The sequence below is a fragment of the Harpia harpyja genome, chromosome 11, assembly GCF_026419915.1.
Source record: "Harpia harpyja isolate bHarHar1 chromosome 11, bHarHar1 primary haplotype, whole genome shotgun sequence".
NCBI classification, from domain to species: Eukaryota; Metazoa; Chordata; class Aves; order Accipitriformes; family Accipitridae; genus Harpia; species Harpia harpyja.
In genome coordinates this window covers 9,944,356-9,963,649 of record NC_068950.1, presented here as the reverse complement: position 1 = coordinate 9,963,649, position 19,294 = coordinate 9,944,356, and the positions used below count along the sequence as shown (strand labels likewise).

The 19,294-nt window shown below is 41.2% G+C and overlaps 1 protein-coding gene across 12 annotated transcripts in view; it reads left to right on the top strand.

The window, feature by feature from the left end:
* The window catches only part of CEP350 (centrosomal protein 350), a 79,390-nt gene extending 60,845 nt beyond the window's left edge, over nt 1-18,545 (top strand). For 7 of the 12 annotated variants that reach the window (XM_052802708.1, XM_052802711.1, XM_052802709.1 and 4 more), the window contains 8 exons: nt 208-395; nt 851-990; nt 1,787-1,869; nt 2,571-4,654; nt 5,641-6,042; nt 6,126-6,272; nt 7,434-7,556; nt 14,414-18,545. In XM_052802708.1, coding sequence (XP_052658668.1) covers nt 208-395; nt 851-990; nt 1,787-1,869; nt 2,571-4,654; nt 5,641-6,042; nt 6,126-6,272; nt 7,434-7,556; nt 14,414-14,578 — 3,332 coding nt within the window. In that variant the 3' untranslated portion in view covers nt 14,579-18,545. The remainder of the gene's footprint in view (nt 1-207; nt 396-850; nt 991-1,786; nt 1,870-2,570; nt 4,655-5,640; nt 6,043-6,125; nt 6,273-7,433; nt 7,557-14,413) is intronic. The other 5 variants (XM_052802715.1, XM_052802714.1, XM_052802719.1 and 2 more) reach the window with 1 other exon arrangement.
* The last annotated feature ends 749 nt before the right edge of the window (nt 18,546-19,294 follow it).

The following is a 19,294-nucleotide window of genomic DNA, read 5'->3' as shown; positions in this document are numbered from 1 at the left end:
GCAACACTTTTTCATATGTTATATCGTAGTGTTGTGATTCTGAGATCCCACTTTAGGAGTCTTATGTTAAGATTAACGTGTTGACATTAAATTCTTTGATATTTTGCTTGGACCATGTTTTCTATTTACTAAATGACTGTTTATTGCTTTACATAGAACTGTTTTGTGAGGTGCAAGCTTACAGAGACTAAAACTAAACTTTTTCAGAAACCACATCTGATCAAAGTGACATTGAAGGGCGGATCAGGGCCCTGAAGGATGAACTACGGAAAAGAAAGTCTGTGGTTTACCAGCTGAAAAAGGAACAGAAAAAGAGACAAAAGGAGAGACTGAAGGCCCAGGAAGCCAGTTTGATCAAACAGCTGGAGGTTAGGAACAGCAGGAAGAAGGGCAAAGTAAAAGATTGTTAGCCTTGGATAAATCATTATAATATGGATGTTGCTGGCAGAATATTGTATCAACATCTGTGAAAGACACATTATTGCGATAGAAGTGTGACTGTGTTCTGGCTATTTAACTGTTTTCAATAATGAACCAGGGCCTTGAGGCAAAAATGCCATTAGTTTTTAAAATGTATATCTTTAATGGGTTACAAGCACCTTTCAGAGGGCTTATGTATGTTTGTACACATTAGTATCCTAGCTTGGATTAAAGAGTGATACTCATGTAATTTGTTTTTGAAAGTAAAGTATTAAAATTTCTAGGATTCACAACTGTAGAGCTTAAGGAAGTTAAATAGATTGTTTTATAGAGAAACCGAATGTATCTTTTATTAATTTAATAGGTTTTGATTGCTGAATTGTAGTTATGGTTTAGTAGACTAACAGCCATAACTGTTTTCCATGTGCAGTCATATGATGAGTTTATCAAGAAGACTGAAGCGGAGCTGAGCCAAGACCTGGAGGCATCACCAACAGCCAAACCTCAGATTAAAACTCCACCCTCAGCTGCTGCTGAAAAACCTAAGATCAAGGCACCACCGCTTCACAGGTAACTGGGATTTCTTCTTTTTGAGAGTATTCTGAAAGCATGATGAATACTGTTTTAGCAGAAACCATGAGTGCAAGGAAAGCTGGTAACTGCTCTTCTTCAAAGCACTGGACAGTGGCAGTATACTGTTGACCTATTTGCTGGTCTCATCAGACCCAAAACAGATAAGATGGACTGTCCTGTAATCGTATGCATCTCACTTTTGTCCTGCCCAGTTTTTCAGATCCTATTTTCAAGTTCTTTCTGAACAATATTTTTCAGTTATGCAAGAATCATAGAATTGTGCCAAATGGCTGTATGGATTACAGACCTGAAGGAATTTTTTTCCCATTTTGGTCATTCATTATGCCTGCTGCACTGTGTGAGGCAAACCATTCATCTTTGCGACTTAAATCTGGTTTATATCTTAGGTTTTAAAAGGTAGAGGGAGAATTCAACTGAATTCTGCACTTCCTGCTGTATTTTTAAGAGTTTCATTTTCTCCAGCAGATGGTGCAATTTTATTGCATTCAAGTAAAAAAAAAGGGGGGGGGGTGTCTCTTTTTTTGGCTGCAAAAAAAGCTAAAGTTTGATTAGTCTTTTAAAAAATTACTTTCCAGGACTTGCCAAACTCTCCTTTCTGTCCCTATTCCTATTTTCTAAGGTCACAGTATGTTGACAAAGCAAACTGCTTATTATCATTGGTGTGGTATTATAATTATAGATGCTTGTATTTCCATTTTTATCTATTAAAAAAAACCAAACCAATACACTCTGGTGTAACCATGATTCATGCCATCTGATTTTTCAAATTTAGGCCTGAGACAGCTAAAAACTGGAAATCACTGGCTGAATCAGAGCGATCCAGAGCATCTTTGGAATCCATTTCAGAGCATGCAGGTATGTAACTGGAAGAATCTGTACTACAGATTAAGATCTTGAAGACTGACCATTTTAAATTTCTTTAATCTTTTCCTTCTTGATTCACGAAGAGGTTTTAATAGAGCATGCAGACTTCATGAAACCATAATGATCAAGCTGTATTTTTTACTATTTTTATTTAGTAGGATTCTGCTTTTGCTCTTTCCTGTATATTCAGTATTTAGTTTCGTTCTTGCTGAAGTTTGTGTGAAACCATAATTACATGACAACCTTTTTCCTTTCTCTTGTTTCTGTTCCTTTATCACTTGAGGAAAGTAAGGAAACAAAAAATAGAGAAGAATTTAGGAATAGGGTTTTTTTGAGATACTTTTCAATGTTTTGCTGTTGATCATTATCTAACCATTATCTGCAATTCTAATCTTGCTTGTATTTGCAGCTTGCAAACAAATAACTGAGTCCTTACCTTGAGCTCAGTATTGTATGGCATTATGAAATACTGGTACAAGGAACAGAATCAGAAACGAAGTGTTAGAACCCTGCAACTGAAAGAATGTTGCTCATGTTCACAGGACTGCTAGAAATATGTTTCCAAGGCACTAGTTTGTATCTTCTTTTAGCATAGAAACCTTGTTGTTAATTTTGTGCCTATGGTTGCAGTTTTCCATAAAACAATGCAGGCTGTATGATCTGCTGTAATTCACTTTTTATTTTCCTTCAAGATGCTGTGTCATCAAGAACTGAGATATCGGTGTCTGTGCACACCAAGAAGGTGGCTGTGACAGATGTTCATGCAGAAGAACCTTCTGGAACATCTTCCTCTGTTTTAATGTCACCGAGGAGTTACAGAGCAGGATCTGGTGACTCCTTAGATAATGTACCCTCATCATCTCTTCTCAAAGACGTGAAAGACATTAGCAGGATATCCCGTGGGTCAATGAACAATGTGGTAAAAGCATCCAATGATGAGGCTGCCTTCAGTCATAGATCTGAGATACAGGAAGACTTGGAATACATAAAGTCTGAGGAATATGAGATTGAAGGTTCTCATGTTAAGCCTTTGGAGAGTTCTGATGTCTTGCTGACATTAGATAAAGAACAGGAGAGCTCATTGGACATCCTTCCAAAGAAAGTCCTCCGTTCTGAAAATGAACACTCTCAGAAGGGACTCTTTGGTTTGGCTGTGGAAATTCTTCATGGTACGGAAGAAATCTTAGAACAGAGACTGGCAGATAAAGATGCTGTAACTGGCCCAAGTGTGGAAGAGTCTTCTCACAAACTGAGCAAATCAGCAGAGGAAAAAGGTTATTTGCTTTCAGAACAACTCTTCAGTCAAAAGGAGCCATCATACCTTGAAGACTTTGAAGCATCCTCTTCCAGAAAACAAGCATCAGCTGAAGAAACACTTCCTGGGGAACATTACAATGATGACTTGGAAGCATCTCTTCTCTCTCCTAATGGGGATGCTCAGTCACTGACAGAGCGGTCACAGCACACACAGGCCAGCAGAAGCAGATCCACCAGCCTTGGCAGTGATGGCGAAATCAGTGAATACCTTAGTGACAGGTCTCTCTCTCTCTCTGGCAGCATGCATTCAGAGAGGTTATTAGAACTTAAGTCCCCAACAGAACTTATAAAAAATACTGAACGCAGAGATGTGGAGCAAGAACAGGCCCCTACTGAATCACCGCTGTGGGCCTCTGTTTCAATCACAGAAGAAACAGATAGTTTGCCAAATTTCAACATTGGTGATAGAGTACTTGTGAGTAAAGTCCAGCCTGGAACATTGCAATTCAAAGGCCTGACTAAGTTTGCCAAAGGGTTTTGGGCTGGTGTGGAGTTGGATAAACCTGAAGGGAACAATAATGGAACTTATGATGGTATTAAATACTTTGATTGCAAAGAAAAGCATGGTATTTTTGCTCCTCCTCAAAAAATCTCTCACATTACAGAAAGTGTTGATAACCTTTTAGACACAAATAAGGATGAAGACTCATCCTTTGATGATAGGCTGGAGAAGCAACACAAAGCTCAGCAGAAAGACAGACAAAGTTCCAAACCTGGCAAAGAGGATGAAAGCCAGAGCAGAGATGTAAGAGAGAACTATTCCCAGGGTAAAGCTCCTGTGGACACAGCTGTTTCAGAAGCCTCAGCTGAGGAAAGAATTGATGAGGAGTCATCTCCTAAAGCAAACAGCATAAAGGAGATTTCTGTAGCTACTGAATTACTTGCCCAAGAACAGTCAGTGGTGGATTATCTGAAGCATGCTGTAAAAGAGGAGGCCAGCCTTGCTCCTCTCATTTCTGGTGTTGTGGATGAGATTTCTGCTGTTCAGTCGGATGACATCTCAGATTTCCTTTCTGAAAAACTGGAGAGACAAAAGACACTGGGGGAAGAATGTGCTGAAAAGTTAGATGATCTCTCTCCTGGAGTTGTGGAGAAGCCTGCAACTCCACTTCTGGATTTGCTGACAAAAGAAAAGAACCAGTTAGAAGCCCAGCTTAGACTACCGCTTAGAGAGGAAGAAAAGTCAAAAGACCAACTGGAAAAGGTCAGTTTGCTGACAGACAGTCTACTTAAAGATTTTGTGAAAGACACAGTCAATCAGTTACAGCAAATAAAGAAGGTCAGGAATGAGAAAATCCAGCTCAGCAACCAGGAGCTCTGTGATGTGAAGGAGGAATCCAGTATCCCATCCGAGCAGGTAGAAAAGCAGATTCCTGACGGACTGAACAACTTTTTTCTAAGTTCCGATTTGGAAGATGAAAGAGAAGAACTTTCTTCTCCAGACATGTGTCCCAGACCAGTGAGTAACAGGCATCTTGCACTGATTTTAAGAGTTGATTGCTCCTTTGACTGATGATGATTGAATCTGAGGAATGCAGTGTGGCACCAGTTTTTCTCCCAAGTTCTGTTCAGTGATGTGGAGATTGCCTGTATGTGTGTGTGTTCTTGTCTATACCAGTTCTCGGCTCATTTTGGTAGCCCTACAGGCTGAAAGACACATTTTGGCACATGAAAGTGAAAAATACTTCTTTTAGTTAGGTTGCATCCTGCTTACATGTTCAATTTGTATTTAATCCTTACCCTTAGTTTTTATTCTAAAAATGGCAAAATACAATAGACTGTAAACTTACCTCTGTCTATTCTTGATATGAAATAATCATACTCAAACATAATTAGTTGCTGTGGAAGGTCATTAAGATGTCAGACTGCTCTATCCACTGAACTAGTATATCATGAGTAGTGGAAGTTCAGGCTTCCTCAGAACAGCCATTAATGATACAGATACAGGATTTGGCCTTTCTGCTGAAGATCCCAGTAAACCTGTCTGCTTTGCCATTGATCTCAGTATATTATCATCACAGCTTCAGCCCATTTCACCAGTGTGAGCACTGCTCAGTCACTAAAACAGCCATCACCTGCTAAAAGCTTTTAGGCTGTTGATTTAGATCTAAGACTGCTGGTAAGTGAAGTGAAAAGTTGTATGTCACATTATCAGTTTTTTAAACCACTCAGCCTTTCATAAGTTAAACATTAGGACAGACAGTGAGCAGGATGCACAGTCTTTTAAGCTCTGTAGGAACCCTCTGAAAGCATTCATCACGAGTGGTAGAAACCCCAGGTATTTGAATCAAAACATTTCTAATTTTACCGTGGGCTACTTATTATTTTTCTGAGTATTTGTGCATATAGTGCCAATTACATCAGTAGAGCATTTTAAAATGTAAGCTGAATTAGACAACAGTGTGACACCACTTTTATATTTACTCTGTGGCTCTTAATTCACAGGAGAGTCCAGTGTTTGGTGCCAGTGGTCAAGAAGAGCTTGCCAAGAGACTGGCAGAGCTGGAGCTCAATCGGGAGTTCCTGAGTGTGCTGGGAGATGATCAAGACTGGTTTGATGAGGACTATGGCCTGAGTTCCCGTAAGGTTCAGCAGAAGCAAGCTGAGGAACCAGCAGTGCTGCCCAAGGTAGAACCACAGAAAGTGCCAACAAAGCCATGTGAGGAGCCTTTGGCAGTCCCTCATACTGCGGTGGAGGTGGAAGGTATGGTGCATGCAGCAGCTGAGGAACTCTGGAAACTGAAAGAGTTGGGTCATGATCTTCAAAGTTTCAGCCTTCATACAGATCTTAGTAGTACCCTCAAAGAGCAGGATACAGACATGATCAACAAGCAGGTTTATAAAAAGGTACAGTCTTCAGGCATTTGGTCTTGCCCTTTGAATGTTTACTGTGAACAACAGAAGCCTTAACTTTTACTTCTTTCTTTAAGGTGGTATTTGATTTAACAAGAGAGATCTTTGGGGAAATCTTTGCTGAGGATCCTAATCTAAATCAGCCTATTTGGATGAAACCATGTAGGATTGCATCTGCTTACTTTCGCCGAGTAAAAGACCCAAATGATCTGGATGAAATCAAGGTAGGAAGAAATTTGTCATGCTGGGAAAGTGAGATGAAAAATATTGTACTGGCATTTGCCTGAATATTAAAAAGATCATAACAGGTGTATCCAGCAAGAGATGAGGAGAGAAATGAGATTACAAACTTGAAAAGGAGTTTGTCAAAATGGTCCTTTTTTACTCAACAGATTTGCCTCCCTGTCCTTTTGGCTGGTACTGGTTGCTTTTAAACCTTAGTCCTCTGTGCAGCACTGCCAGGATGACCTTGATCTTATAAAATTGGTATGCTGACAGACTGCTGCTTTAGCGTTTTTCAGTGGAACTCTGTATGGGTATATTGGCATGGATCCAATAGTAGGGTTGGGCCAAATGGGATGAGCTGGATTTTTTTTTATTCAGACACACCTGTGCCAACCTCACTGAGGACAGCAGGAGTTGCCCAGAGGGACCTGAAATTTGACTGGTGAGGGCATTGTTGTATTTGGCAAGCCAGAGGTCTTCTGTTATTGGTGGTAGTGCTCAAGAAAGGACAAAACCCCCAAAAGCTAGAGCCTGACTGGACCTAGGTTAAACTTTCAGGGTTGGACATTTGGAAAAAAACTGTCTCCCTGAAAGCACCCAACAAAGAACCTTCCATACAGCTCATCAGGACACAAATGAAGACGACTTCCACCTGTACTGTTTTTTCTGAAACTGGGGGGAAGGGTGGCTGTATTTTGATTAACCTGCTGAAGTTACAGCATGTTAACTGTCTAGAAAAGACAGAAATAGTATCTAGACCACTCAGTTGAGAAGACTTTTAAAAGCATGTGGCAGGGGAGAGCACGGGCACAGGACAAGGACACTGAACTCCCACCCTGCTTTTCTTTAATATTCTCCCATAAAATGAATTGTCATAATCTCCTATTTGCTGTACTGTTTAATTGAAAGTTTCTGTTCTCAAGATTGTTACAGCAGTGGGTGTCATTTTTTTTTTTCCACTCCTGGGTTTAATAATTGTTCTGCCTGTGTAATGCTGCCTCAAAGACTTTCACTGTAACTTTCATGCAGACACCATATGTCTCTTAGCTAAACAGAAGGCTGTTACACATTCTATAATGTGACTTTTTAGGGTAGGTACTTCATGCATACATTTCATTTCTTAGTGCAAATGTGATAAATCTCACCTTTATGTTCTGTAGAGCTTCATTGCAGCTGAAGTACTGAAGTTGTTCAGCCTGAGGAAGGAGCCTAATCACAAAACAGACTGGCAGAAGATGATGAAATTTGGGCGGAAAAAACGAGACCGAGTGGATCATATACTGGTCAGTGGATGAAAAGCAATCATGTCAGATACTGTCCACCAGACTCAAGTGTGACATATGATCATATTTTTCAGTATTCAGTCATGCTGTTTAAAGAATACAAAGTGTGCATGAGGTCTTGATAGAAGGTGTTTAATTTTAGAGAGCACCTTATTGACAAAAACAGAAGTCCAGTGCCAGTGAAGTAAGGTGACTTGAGTGAATTCTCTGTTCATGCCTACTGATTTGACTGGAGTATAAATTTGGCCACTCCCAAAAGTTTAAAGCATGAATTTACAGAAGGAGACACTGAAATATTTGACTGAAAAGAGAATAAACTTTTTCTTTGGGAAGGGAATATGTTTTCCTTCTTACTTTACTTCAAAATGTTTTTGTCTTGAAGTAATATTGTTTAATTGGAGACAGTGATACTGAGAACTTAATAGACCACATTGCTAACCAGATTCAACTGAAAGGTTGCAAAAGTCATTGGGTTAGAAGAGCAGACTTCAAAGAGACAGTATGGGACATGATAGTACCTAGTACAAAGTAACCAGTCTGACAGATGGTACCCACAGCTAAGTGTTTCCTCTAGTACTTGACATGAGCCAGTGAACGCAGCTGCCAGTGGGGCAGAGACAGTTCAGTGTTAAAACTGCATGAGATTAGAGCATGTCTGGCTGTGTACTAGTTTTTGAAAGTTACTTGTTGGCTTGTATTGCAGGATGATTAACACCTTTATTGGCTATAATGATAGTGAAGGTTCTGCTTGGGAATATGAGTCGTCATTAACACCATGCTTCACTTAATTATACCTGAAATTGATTCCACACACGCACACATATAAGTAACTTCAAGTCATGGGTCGTGTGGTCTCTTAATTGCACATCAGTGGAAGGTTTCCAACACAGGCTTTTTCCCTGGGGTTTAACTGTATGTAAATAGAGTATCTATGTATTGGACCTGCATATCCTAGTACACTTGATTCTGGGATACACTTGATTCTGGGTTGTGGAGGCTGTTAAAGCATGCACAAAGAAGTCTTATGTTTAGATTCCCGAGAGAACTAATAGTACAACTATTATGCTTCTGTACCAATTTCCTAATTTCTTTGAACCATACCTGGAAAGAAGGATTCCTGACTGGAAAAAATTGTTCTAGTTGAAGGCATCCAAAGTGCTTTAGGTGGAATAAGTTTGAAGTTCAGACAATTGGGTCTGCGATTTACATGCAGACCCAGACATTAAAGATTAATGGAGCTCTGACAAGTTTGGCTTAATAAATAATGTGTTTAATTTTATTTTGTTCTCACAAGAATGTGGTAATAAAATTTTAGCTGAAGTCTGGGAATAACTCTGTGAAGGTTGCAGCATGCCAGGCTTTAGAAATAAGGCAGTCTCAGTGGCATTGCTAACAAACTTGTACTGTAATGTGAGACACTATCAGAGAAACTTCTAACTGAAAACCTAAGGACATAGTGCTCATTTTCTCTTACCTTGTTTTATTAAAATCTCTATAAAACATGAGGTATCTGGATATCTTTCTCTGTCTTCTAGTCAGCCTCCAACTTGTGCTTAAGGTCATGAGTTCTGTGATAACGCAAATCCAGGGTCATAAGTGGATATACAGGTCTGTGCAGTATCTGCTGCCTATCTGCTAGTAACTCATGGTGTAGCTGTAAATGGAGAGGTCAGTTTTGGAGTTTTCCAAATTTTTTTTTAAGTATATTCAAGTAGTACAACACAGCAATTTCCTGAAAGAGAAATCAAGACTGTTTTGGTAGGTTTAGGTGCTGTAGAAGCTTCTTTAGAAATCACAATTGAAAATGCTTTCTTCAAGTTTTTGTGAAGATTTAGCCAATATATGCCTCTTGCAATGTGCAGGGGATGTCATGTGAGTACGTATATAAGCTGATAGAGTCTCCACATTCTTTTCCTGCTTATAAAGACAAAGACTTAAAATAAAACATGATCTTTCTAAAGCAGAGGTAAACATTCTTAGGCTTCTGTTATTTGCATTTAAATATGGAGCACAGGTCCTTCCCAGTTTCTTCATTTCCCCTTCAAGTAAACCTAACCTTCAAATGAGTTTTCTATTGAGACAACTATGTATTTTTAGTCACTTTGATGAGAAGATGAAACACATCTGACCCAGGAGCTAGGTATGACTAGGGTAGGGGTTTTGGTAAAGAGGAAGTGGAGTCTGTTGTATACCTTCTCCAGCATATTGCCAATGGCTGTCAAATAGTGACATTGTCTGCCTGGATGGCTAAGTGGCTCTTAAAACGAGGAGCCGTGGCTGTTTGCTGAATCTCCTTTTGTTTCTTCTGAAGGCATAGAGCAAGTGCCAGGCTATTCTGCCCAGCTTAATCTCTCCCTGATTATCCCTGGATGTGTCTTTGTGTTTATCATACTAAACCCAATTGCCAGTGGTTCTTGTCTCCACCAAAGGTCAGCCTTGTGGGGAAAGGACACAGTAATAGAAGCACTCTGCACTGTGCTGGTGCTCTCTGTGATGCTGGGTCCTGTGGGTGACTGCAGTCAGCCATCACACCCACTAGAAATTAAGGGGAGAACAAGATGGATTAGTTAGTCCTTCACCTCCTTGCTCTGCCTTGATCTTTGCTATTTCCCCCAGTCACTGCATCTTTAGTTGCATTTTCACTCTCATCTGCTCTTTTCCAGCATTGACACCAACATAGTTAGCCATGTTTTTCTGCCAGTGACAAAAACTCCACCTTCCTCTTCTCCTTTTTTGCAGTACTGTTAACTTTGATCAAGCATCTCTGTCCTCAGAAAGCATTTGTAATGGGATTTCTTATGAGTTCTCTGGTCTGCTGGATAGTTGCTCCAGTTGTTAACAATTACAGCAAAACTTGGCTTTCAGTGAACAGGTACAGGAGGTTCACATTTATGAAAAGCTACTTTGTTTAAAATCAAGCTAAAGGAATGTTTAGGTGCTTACTTTCTTACTCTCATGTCCCTTTGTGCTGCCACCTTTATCACATGTATGCTGTCTGTCCTTTGTGGGAGATTCTCAAATGTACACACAGGCTGAGGAGCTGCATTTCGGTACATCAGGGCTGCCTGCACATTTCAAAACCTTTTTCTAAACTACAGCAAGAACCCTCATATCTCTTTATTTAAAGTTCAGGTGCTAAGAATAGACTGTTTCCACCCCCTTTTTTCCACTTGGGTCTTCAGCCAAAACTCCCTGTTTTGCTGATCTGTTTGCATGAGGCCAGAACGAATTTTCTAAGCTATTGCTTTCCCTGCCACCCCCCTTTCCGTTTTATCTGGAGCTTGAGAAAGCAAAGCTCACCTGATACTGCCAAACCTACGTGTTTAGTTTTCACACCTGAGAAGCCTGCCAACAGAGTGCTGAAAAGTACTTGATCTTCTGACCTGTTGACTTAATGGCTAGAATGTTTCTCTCCATGCAGAAATTCTGCAACAAAGCAAAGCTGTTCCTATCAAGCTGGCTTAATCAGAAAGCCCACTTCTGTGGCACTTGAGATCTAAACCCAAGGGGAGTGCAACAGTAAGAAGAGAATCAAAGCCTGCTTGTATGCACAGTTGTGTGTCTTAAGATTTCCAGGTACTCTTGAGAGTGAAGGGCTGTGAGAATGCACCTGCCTGCCTTCCTCCTACTGGAATTCTTCCAAAGCACTAGTTTGTATCTGGATGTTTATTCTTTTCAGTCTCCCAAATGATCTAGTGTCTCCTTAAGTGTAGTTTATTTTGCAGATATTCATGGTTTTGAATGGGAACCTCCAGAAATCAAAACTTACTAACTTACTCTCTGAAGTTTCCTTCAGATTATATTATTTTAAGTGTTGTTTTTGGGTACTGTGACATTTATTAGATGGCCAGCAGGATCACGCTACCTTGTTACCTCCTGATTTTTCTTTTGTGTGCATGCCTCCTTTCTTTCTGTGTTTAAAAAAAAAAAAAAGCATGCATACAAAAAAAAGTGCACAGAAAAAAACATACTACCCAGCCTTCTGCATAGTGTCACTGTTTATCTTTTCCTGTAGGATGGAATTCAGTTTCATTAAAACTTGTTCTGACATTGCCCAACTGCAGTTTCTCTCTGGTATAGAGAACTTACTTCCTGGTATATGTGAAGTTTTACTTTTGTCATGAGAATGTGCAAGAACTTAAATGCTGTGCATGTACTGAAGACAATGCAAAGCCCATTTCCATGAAAGACACGATAGTCACCAAATGTAAGCAAACTGTCTTCATTGCTTAGAAGCCGTTTGTGGTAATACAACAAATGGATCAAACCTTTCCCAGGCAAAGATGTCGCAACTGCCTTGGCTCGGATGTCTGCAGCTATGGCTGCAAAGCAGCATGGCAGTTTCCACATGTGTTCTGAATACACTATAAACAAGACTTGCCTGCAGCTGTGAATTGCACATTCTCGTAGTTTTCCAAAAGTATGCTCGAGGAAGTCCTCCTAATGCCAAAGGAAATTGTGCACTGTGCCTCTGAGAAAGGGGGGAATGATAGAGGCAAGAGGAAAATTAATCACCGATACTATTTTTCTTTCTTCGTCTTTCCACTGCTCTTTAATATCCAGCCTTTCTCTGCCTGGATCAAGTTACCCTATCCTCTCCCCTTTACTGGCATTTCTTTATCCTATGTGTATCTTTTTCCTCCTGGAGCACAGTAAAGGAACTGTCCCATCACGTTGTTGCAGGTCAGACAGAATAAACGGCAGCTTAGTTTGGATCTGGATATTGGGGTTTGTTTAAAGGCCAGGGAGATCAGAGCTTTTAACCTGCTTAATTATTTTACTCGCTTGCTTCCCCCCACCCTCGGTGTTACATTCACCGGGTCTCGACTTCGCTTCCCAGCAGGGAGGTTGCTGCTGGCCTGGGAGGGTCAGGCAGAAAATCGCATCAGTTGGTATTGTGCAGCTGTTCCTGGTTACCAGTCTTGGACATCATCGGTCAAGGTCCCTGGGCGTCCCCCAGCATTTGTCTCCACCCACCTCCTTCATCTCCAGTATCTTCCCCCATTTCCAGGGTCTTTCTTCCAGCCAGGATCTTCACCTTCTCCCCTTGGACCTCCTGTTTTCTCTCCCAGACCACTTCTGCTTTTTGGGAACCCTTCTTTTTGGCACCACCTCTTCTTTTCGTGAACCTTATCTCTTGCTTTTCCTCATCTAAATAGCCTGTGATGCAGACACACAACACATGGTCAGCCTCCAAATTGGTGCTTCTATCATATGCCCCTTTATTGATGGGAAGACTTGTGACATGCTGCTGTTGTTTAGTCCAGGGTTTATCAGAATTTACAACCAGCACATACTGGTTGCAGGCAGCACGCTTCTGCTTGAGAGTTCAGAAGTCTGTTTCAGACTTTCCCCCCCCCCACAAATTTACACCCAATTATCTGCCACTTGTTAGCATTCAATTTAAATTATTTTTCACCTTGCTGGGGTAGTGCAGAGATTTGTAAGCATGTAGCATGACTCTTCCAAAGCTGTTTGCAGGTTGTGATCCCTGCCCCTCTCTCTGAGCTCTCTTAAGAGAGGGAGAAAGGAGCTGTCAGACTGAAACCCCATGTATAACTGAAGCCTTATGCATGGCTACAAATGCTGAAGCAGTGCCGGTTCCCTGGGGTTCCCATAGCAGCCCATTCTTGGGCTTCATACTGTGTTTTGGTTATTGAATCATCATTATGCTATAGCAGCTGTCACCTTCAAAACGGACATGTTTCTGGGTGGTTTAGCTTCAGGCAAAAGAGGGAGAGAGGGTGTTGGGGCTGTAGCTCTTGTACCCTCTTTAGATAATGACACTATTACATATTGATATGTGGATTTTCAGTATGTTTTAACCTTGTTTTGGCAGCGTGTAGGTGTCTGGCCCACTTGTCTGTGTGGACAGTGTAAATGTATTTTGCGTTCAGAGTGTAGGATTTACAGTCAGGGGAGCTTTCTGCTGAAGCTGAGCAGAGAGAGCTTTCAGCAGGTTTTCTTTGTCATTTTTAATATGAGCGATGTTTGCATCCACTCTTTCTTTTCTCAAAAGTTTGAGCTTTGTTAGGATGTATCTGTAATACTGAAGTGGTCACTTAGACAAATTTTTAATAAGTTTAATTGGAGAAATCCACTTTGAGGAGACTCTCAATAAGACTTGATTTGCTGAATGAAATTATATATTTCTGTCGGTTACTAAAACACCTATTTGCTAGTGACCAGTAAAACAGGATTTTGCTTGTCAACTGTTTAGGAATAGAAGGAAATAAATAAACTTTGAGTTACTCTTTTAGATGTAATGGTACAAAATTCCATTTGTAATAATGAAGCATGGAGTATTTTGTGCAAATGAATTGTAATACTATCATACAACACATGCCAGCATTTTGTCTTCCTGTACAGGAAAAGTTAGTTATTTCCTTTAGGTTTTCTAATTCTTATTCGAATAAACTGAACTGCAGTAAAGTGTTTTCTTTTTCTCCTTCCCCTGTTCAAGGCCTTTGCATGATTTCCTACCAGTTTAAGCTGCATGGAATCAGCTTCTTGCAAATACACAATTAGGGACTTTTTTAATGGAGCTTCTGCTGTTGGCCAAGAATATCCCATTAGCTGAGTTCCTTCAAGTGAAAAACTTGTGCAGGAATATGAAATCCTTTAAAATGGATACTACAGTGAAAGGTAGAAAACATTCATACAGTGAAATAGCCTGGTTCAAATAGATCTGTGTTCATTTTGCTATTCCAAGCGTTTCCTGTAATCTCTTACAAAGACAGATATGTTGTTGGCAGATGTGCACTGTTTGGGACTATTTCTGGAACTTTGCAGGGGATATTATCGTAGAGCAACAGAATTGTAATGTTTGTATTGCCTTTTCCTTTCTACCCTCCAAGGTGCAGGAACTTCATGAGGAAGAAGCACAGTGGGTGAACTATGACGAGGATGAACTGTGTGTAAAGATGCAGTTGGCAGATGGGATCTTCGAGGCCTTAATCAGAGACACTGTTGACGTACTGAACCAGATAAATGAGAAACAGCGGAGATTGCTGCTTGTCTGACAGTGCTGAAAATAAACTTACAGCTACGTAACCACTGAGTCATGGGTCTTTCTGACTCCTGACGTACTCTCCACCCTGCAAGTGCTGCTGCTGGACTTCCATGCGTGGGGCTTAAAGGCAGTTCAGATGTGATTAAAGGAACCTGAATTTGCATCCGCTGCCACTAGAGACCTTGCACCAGATTTATTGTTTGGAACAAGCTGGTCCCTCACTCGAGGCTGCATTGTGAAGCGCTCAAGACTGTTTGTGTGCCAATGCAGTTATGCCACATAACTGTCAGCAGCTGTCTGGGGCTCCGGCCTGGGGCTTTGACATGGTCAGCTTGTTCTCTGAAAGGGTTGGGTTAAGTTGGGATATTGGCTGTTTTGCTGGAATGGCTGTCAGCTATCAGTACTCGTCTTGTCTTTAGAAATGTGAGTAACTTGGAGAAGAAACGGTTTGATCAGGTTTTAGTCATAAATGGAGACTTACCGTACTGAACAGTGTTATAATCTTAACATGTCTTCTCCTGCAGCCCTAACAATGTGCATCAGTTTCTTCTGCTCCAGAGCCCATTTAATTCCCTTCTCTGTGAAGTTGGTTTTCATCTTTCTTCTGTGATGTGGTACCAAGTATGGTGCCAGCTAGTCCAGGGAAATTAGATGATGTTGCTTTCTGTATTCAAGTAAAGAATTCTTGCTGCTTTTCCTACGTAGCTTGCTTCAGTCCTGAGGTGGAGCAAGATAAAGGCCGCCTAATGTCAAGTGTGAAAGATGAGCCCATGGACAACTTTCTTCCTACCATGTAGCACTTCTCTTCCTGGAGCACCAGCTGCTCCCAGATAATGGATACTCAGGATTTTCTCAGGCACGAGACATGCAGGAGTGGAAAACATTTCCTCACAAAAATTTGGCCTTCAATCCCTCAGCTTCTTCCCTTACTGTCACCTAATAAATCAGAGAAGCTGTTACTTGAAAAATTTAGAGAACAGAGTGTATTCACCAAAGAAAGCGGTGTCTAGTGCTTGACTGTCTGCATGTTTTGTGCTTGTGGGTTTTTTATTTATTTTCAGGTAATTTATTAAGTGGGTTATAGGAGAGTGTCCTGTGCAGTTGGCTGCACTGTCTTATGTTTTGGGACAGCCGAACTTGAGAAAGCATCTGTTCTGGAAACTTCCAGAGCCCTGTATTCTTCGCACAAAACCTCCAGCTTCTCAAGGCAGATACAGGGAGGGGAAGGTATGAAGAACCAAACCACAGTGACCAGGGGTGGGATGCGAAGGCAGGAGTAGGAATGGCGCTTCACCACACTTGGTTCAGAAACAATGGAGAGTTGAGGGGGCTGAGCTGAAAAATGATGTGAAAATTCCCTGCTCCATCTGTTTCCTTTCTTTCACAGAACTTCTAGGCCCATGGGCAGCTGTTACGTGGTTGATTTGGTGCTGGGTTCAACTGCAGTGTCCTTCTGCTGAGTGCTTGTTCCTAACCTGTCCCTCCCATTCTTGTGTTTTCCTTGGAGGAACACAGACAATCTGGGGTCAAACGTTGATGCCTTAATAGTGGATGTCCCTGTTTGCTAACCTGGGACAAGACCCAGAGGAGAGTCAGATTCTCCAGACACACTGGAGTGCAGAAAGACACTTTGAAGCCCTCAGAGGTGCCCCAAAGATGCTGCAGCCCACAATAGGTGTGGCGGGGAGATCTGTACCATTTCATTCATCTGCTTGGTTCTTGGGCTTCCTGCTGTACGTACCTCTGCTACTGCTCCATTCTGTTTTCTCTTTTCCACCTTTTTTTTTTTTTTTTTTTTGAAAGCTATCATTGGAATATTTGCATTTTGCACAATGACACGTAGCTGGTAATTCTTCAGGGACAGCACTGGGAAACGTTGGATTTGTCAGAGGTCCATGTAGATTCTCAGATGTCGTATTGCCAGCACCTCACTTGTGAGTTAATGGTGAGCCATATTCATGGGAGCTTAATGAGCGGAAGAACAAGGAGGAGGTAATGGTGTATAGGAACACCTCCAATGGGCATATGCATGTCTGTCCTCCAGTAGTGGCCCTTCTGGCTGGCTGGAAGTCAAATGGTCTTGGTGGAACATTGTTCAGCATTTTTTCCTAAGTGGTTCACTTGTCCACGTAAAATGTCATGATGCTGAACCAGGAAACTCTTGAATGCTTAAGATAGAAGCAAACTAAAGCTGCTACATTTAACCAGCATGGTGTCACTGATTGGGTCACCACCTCAGATTCCCTTTCCTGGGTGTACCTTTTTCAATAGCAAGGATTGCGATTTTTATGGGTGGCAATTACGGAAAGAAGGCAGAAACCTGCAGCATAGGTTTGTAGCTGGAGTATCAGAGAAACAAAGTTAGTTTCTGTTCTGTAGATACCATGGCCAGTGTTGAGTAGGTCGCCCTGCATCCCCGAGGCTTTTCAGCTGTTCTGCGGGGCTGGCAGGGCTTTTCTGGTTTGTCCACCAGCAGGAAGAAGGTTGTGCACTTGGCCTGCCAGGGTACCAGGGACCATTGGAGATTGTATGCCTGTTGTCTTGCTGGCTTGGATAGTGCTAGTTTGGTACCCTCAACAGAAGTAGTAACTATTTTTACAGCTGTTTGGGCAGAAGGAAGCTGTGTCTAAGTAATGGCTTTATTCCTTTGCAAACATCACCATTTAATTTTGGTAGCAATCCTTGCTAGGAGCAACCCTAAAAAGACTTGAACGTACATGAATTATCTTCTCAATACCTCAAGTGTGTTGAGTTACTTTGAGTTGAGTGTATGCTCAAAACCTCGAGTGTGTTGAGTACTTGTGGGCTGATGATTACTGCGATGAAGTAGTGGTCTGTCTGGGTCGCAGCTGGTAACGAGGAGGTATGGGGAAGCCTGGAGTCACACAAACAGGCTGAATTCTCTATTTCTCTCTTCTCCCCAACCTTCCCTTTGTAAGAACAAGATGGTATTTCTGGGTCCTTGTTATCTTGGTGCAACCACATTAGAAGATTCAAGGCTGAGATGGTTTTTTGAGACCCATGAGCTGTTCGGGGCAGTGGCTGTCATCACTGGGGAGATGCGGTTCCCTCTTTGGAAGGATCTTGATGCCAGGTGGGAAAGCCCAGGCTTGAGAGGACAAGCAGCACGAGTACCTCTCTCACAGCAGGATGCTTCCTGAGCCATGCTGTGGTGGAATATCAGTACTTCTGCCTTTCAGAAAAGGCTTGTTGCTCACAAGGTGGAATGAGTGATTGAAAAAATCCCATCTTGTTCACTTTCCTTTCTTGAAAAAGTGGCCTTAGCTTTTTGCAATACTTGAATAAGTGTGTACCTGCAGAAGATCTTCAGTAGCACAGTGATAGAGACCTTTTAAGTGACTATTCTGTGAGGAACTGCATGCAGTTCTGACTTTCATAATCCCTTTGCTACATTAAGAACATTAGGAAAATAAAGTACTTTTCAGCAGAGAAACAGTTGAATCTTATAAGGTATTTAGTGCATCTGAAGTGTTTACAAATCAACTAAAATGGAGAAAAGCAAACTATTGAACTTATTTGTAATTTAAATGTTAAATGCAAAATTATATACAGATGAAAGAGGAATACTGTAATTAACCTGCATTTACTAGTTTTTTCCTTGACTTTGCAGAGCCTTTTGATATACATTTGCAAAGCCGCCTTTTGGGAGGCTCCGTCTCCCTGTGTACTGTGTTGTGGAGATGCTGAGAAGAAACCCGTTTACTGTGTATGTGTAAATAACCTGGTAACTTGGTTTTTGGGCCAGTTTCAGCTAATGTTCACATCCAGAGCAGCTTTGCACAGTAGACGGACCCAAGGATGTGGAGGGTTGTTTTGGGTTGGTTTTTTTTTTTTTTGTAATTAAGAACTGTAAAATAACCAGGGAGGTCCCTGTGTACACCAGTGTAAATATCTTTGGTAACTGAAATGTACTTTAAGAGAACAAAAATCTGTAAATAAACTGATTTATAAATTAATCTTGTTTCCTGGTTCTTTATAAAATGGAGCTTTATAATTACCCAAATGGTTGCTAATTCTGAAGGTGTCCTGGAGATTCGTCCCTTGTATGTTCCCCTTTGTCTGATGCTGCACTTGGGATGCCAATCACAGTCCACAAAATCCCATTAGAGTTGCCTTAATTATAATTATAACATTATTAGAATTTCCTTATTGTTAAAGCCAAGTGTTGATAAAAGCAAAAACAGAAAATAGCATTGCATAATCATTGCTGGAGTGCACAGTGTGATCTGTGGGAGAAAAATTACTCCTTGCACATGTTTATTTAAAATAGGTTTTAAAAACTCATGCTTTAAAACATTGGGGGGGGGAAGCTATTTTTATGCTAAACAACAATCTTGGAATTAAATTCTTCAGAGCCTCAGTCTTGTTTCAGATCCCTCAATTAGGCTCCTAAATTGTTACAGCTCTATAGAGCTGCCAGCACTGATCACTTCTTTACCAAGGGGGCAAATGTTGCTCCCTGGAAAGTTTATGTATTGGTGGAACTTTCCTAAATCTTTGCTGTTTCCTTTCCAGCAAAAAAAACCCAAACAACCCCACTTTAACATATGAAAGGTCCTGGAGCTCTGTAAGAAGACAGCTGAACACTTGCAGTGCCAAACCACAGGCATGCCAGCATGTGGCAAACAAGTGGCAGTGTGAAATACGTTAAGACCAAGCGTGCTTACTGAGCATCCTCAGTCCCTACAGCTGCTGCTGCTCCTGT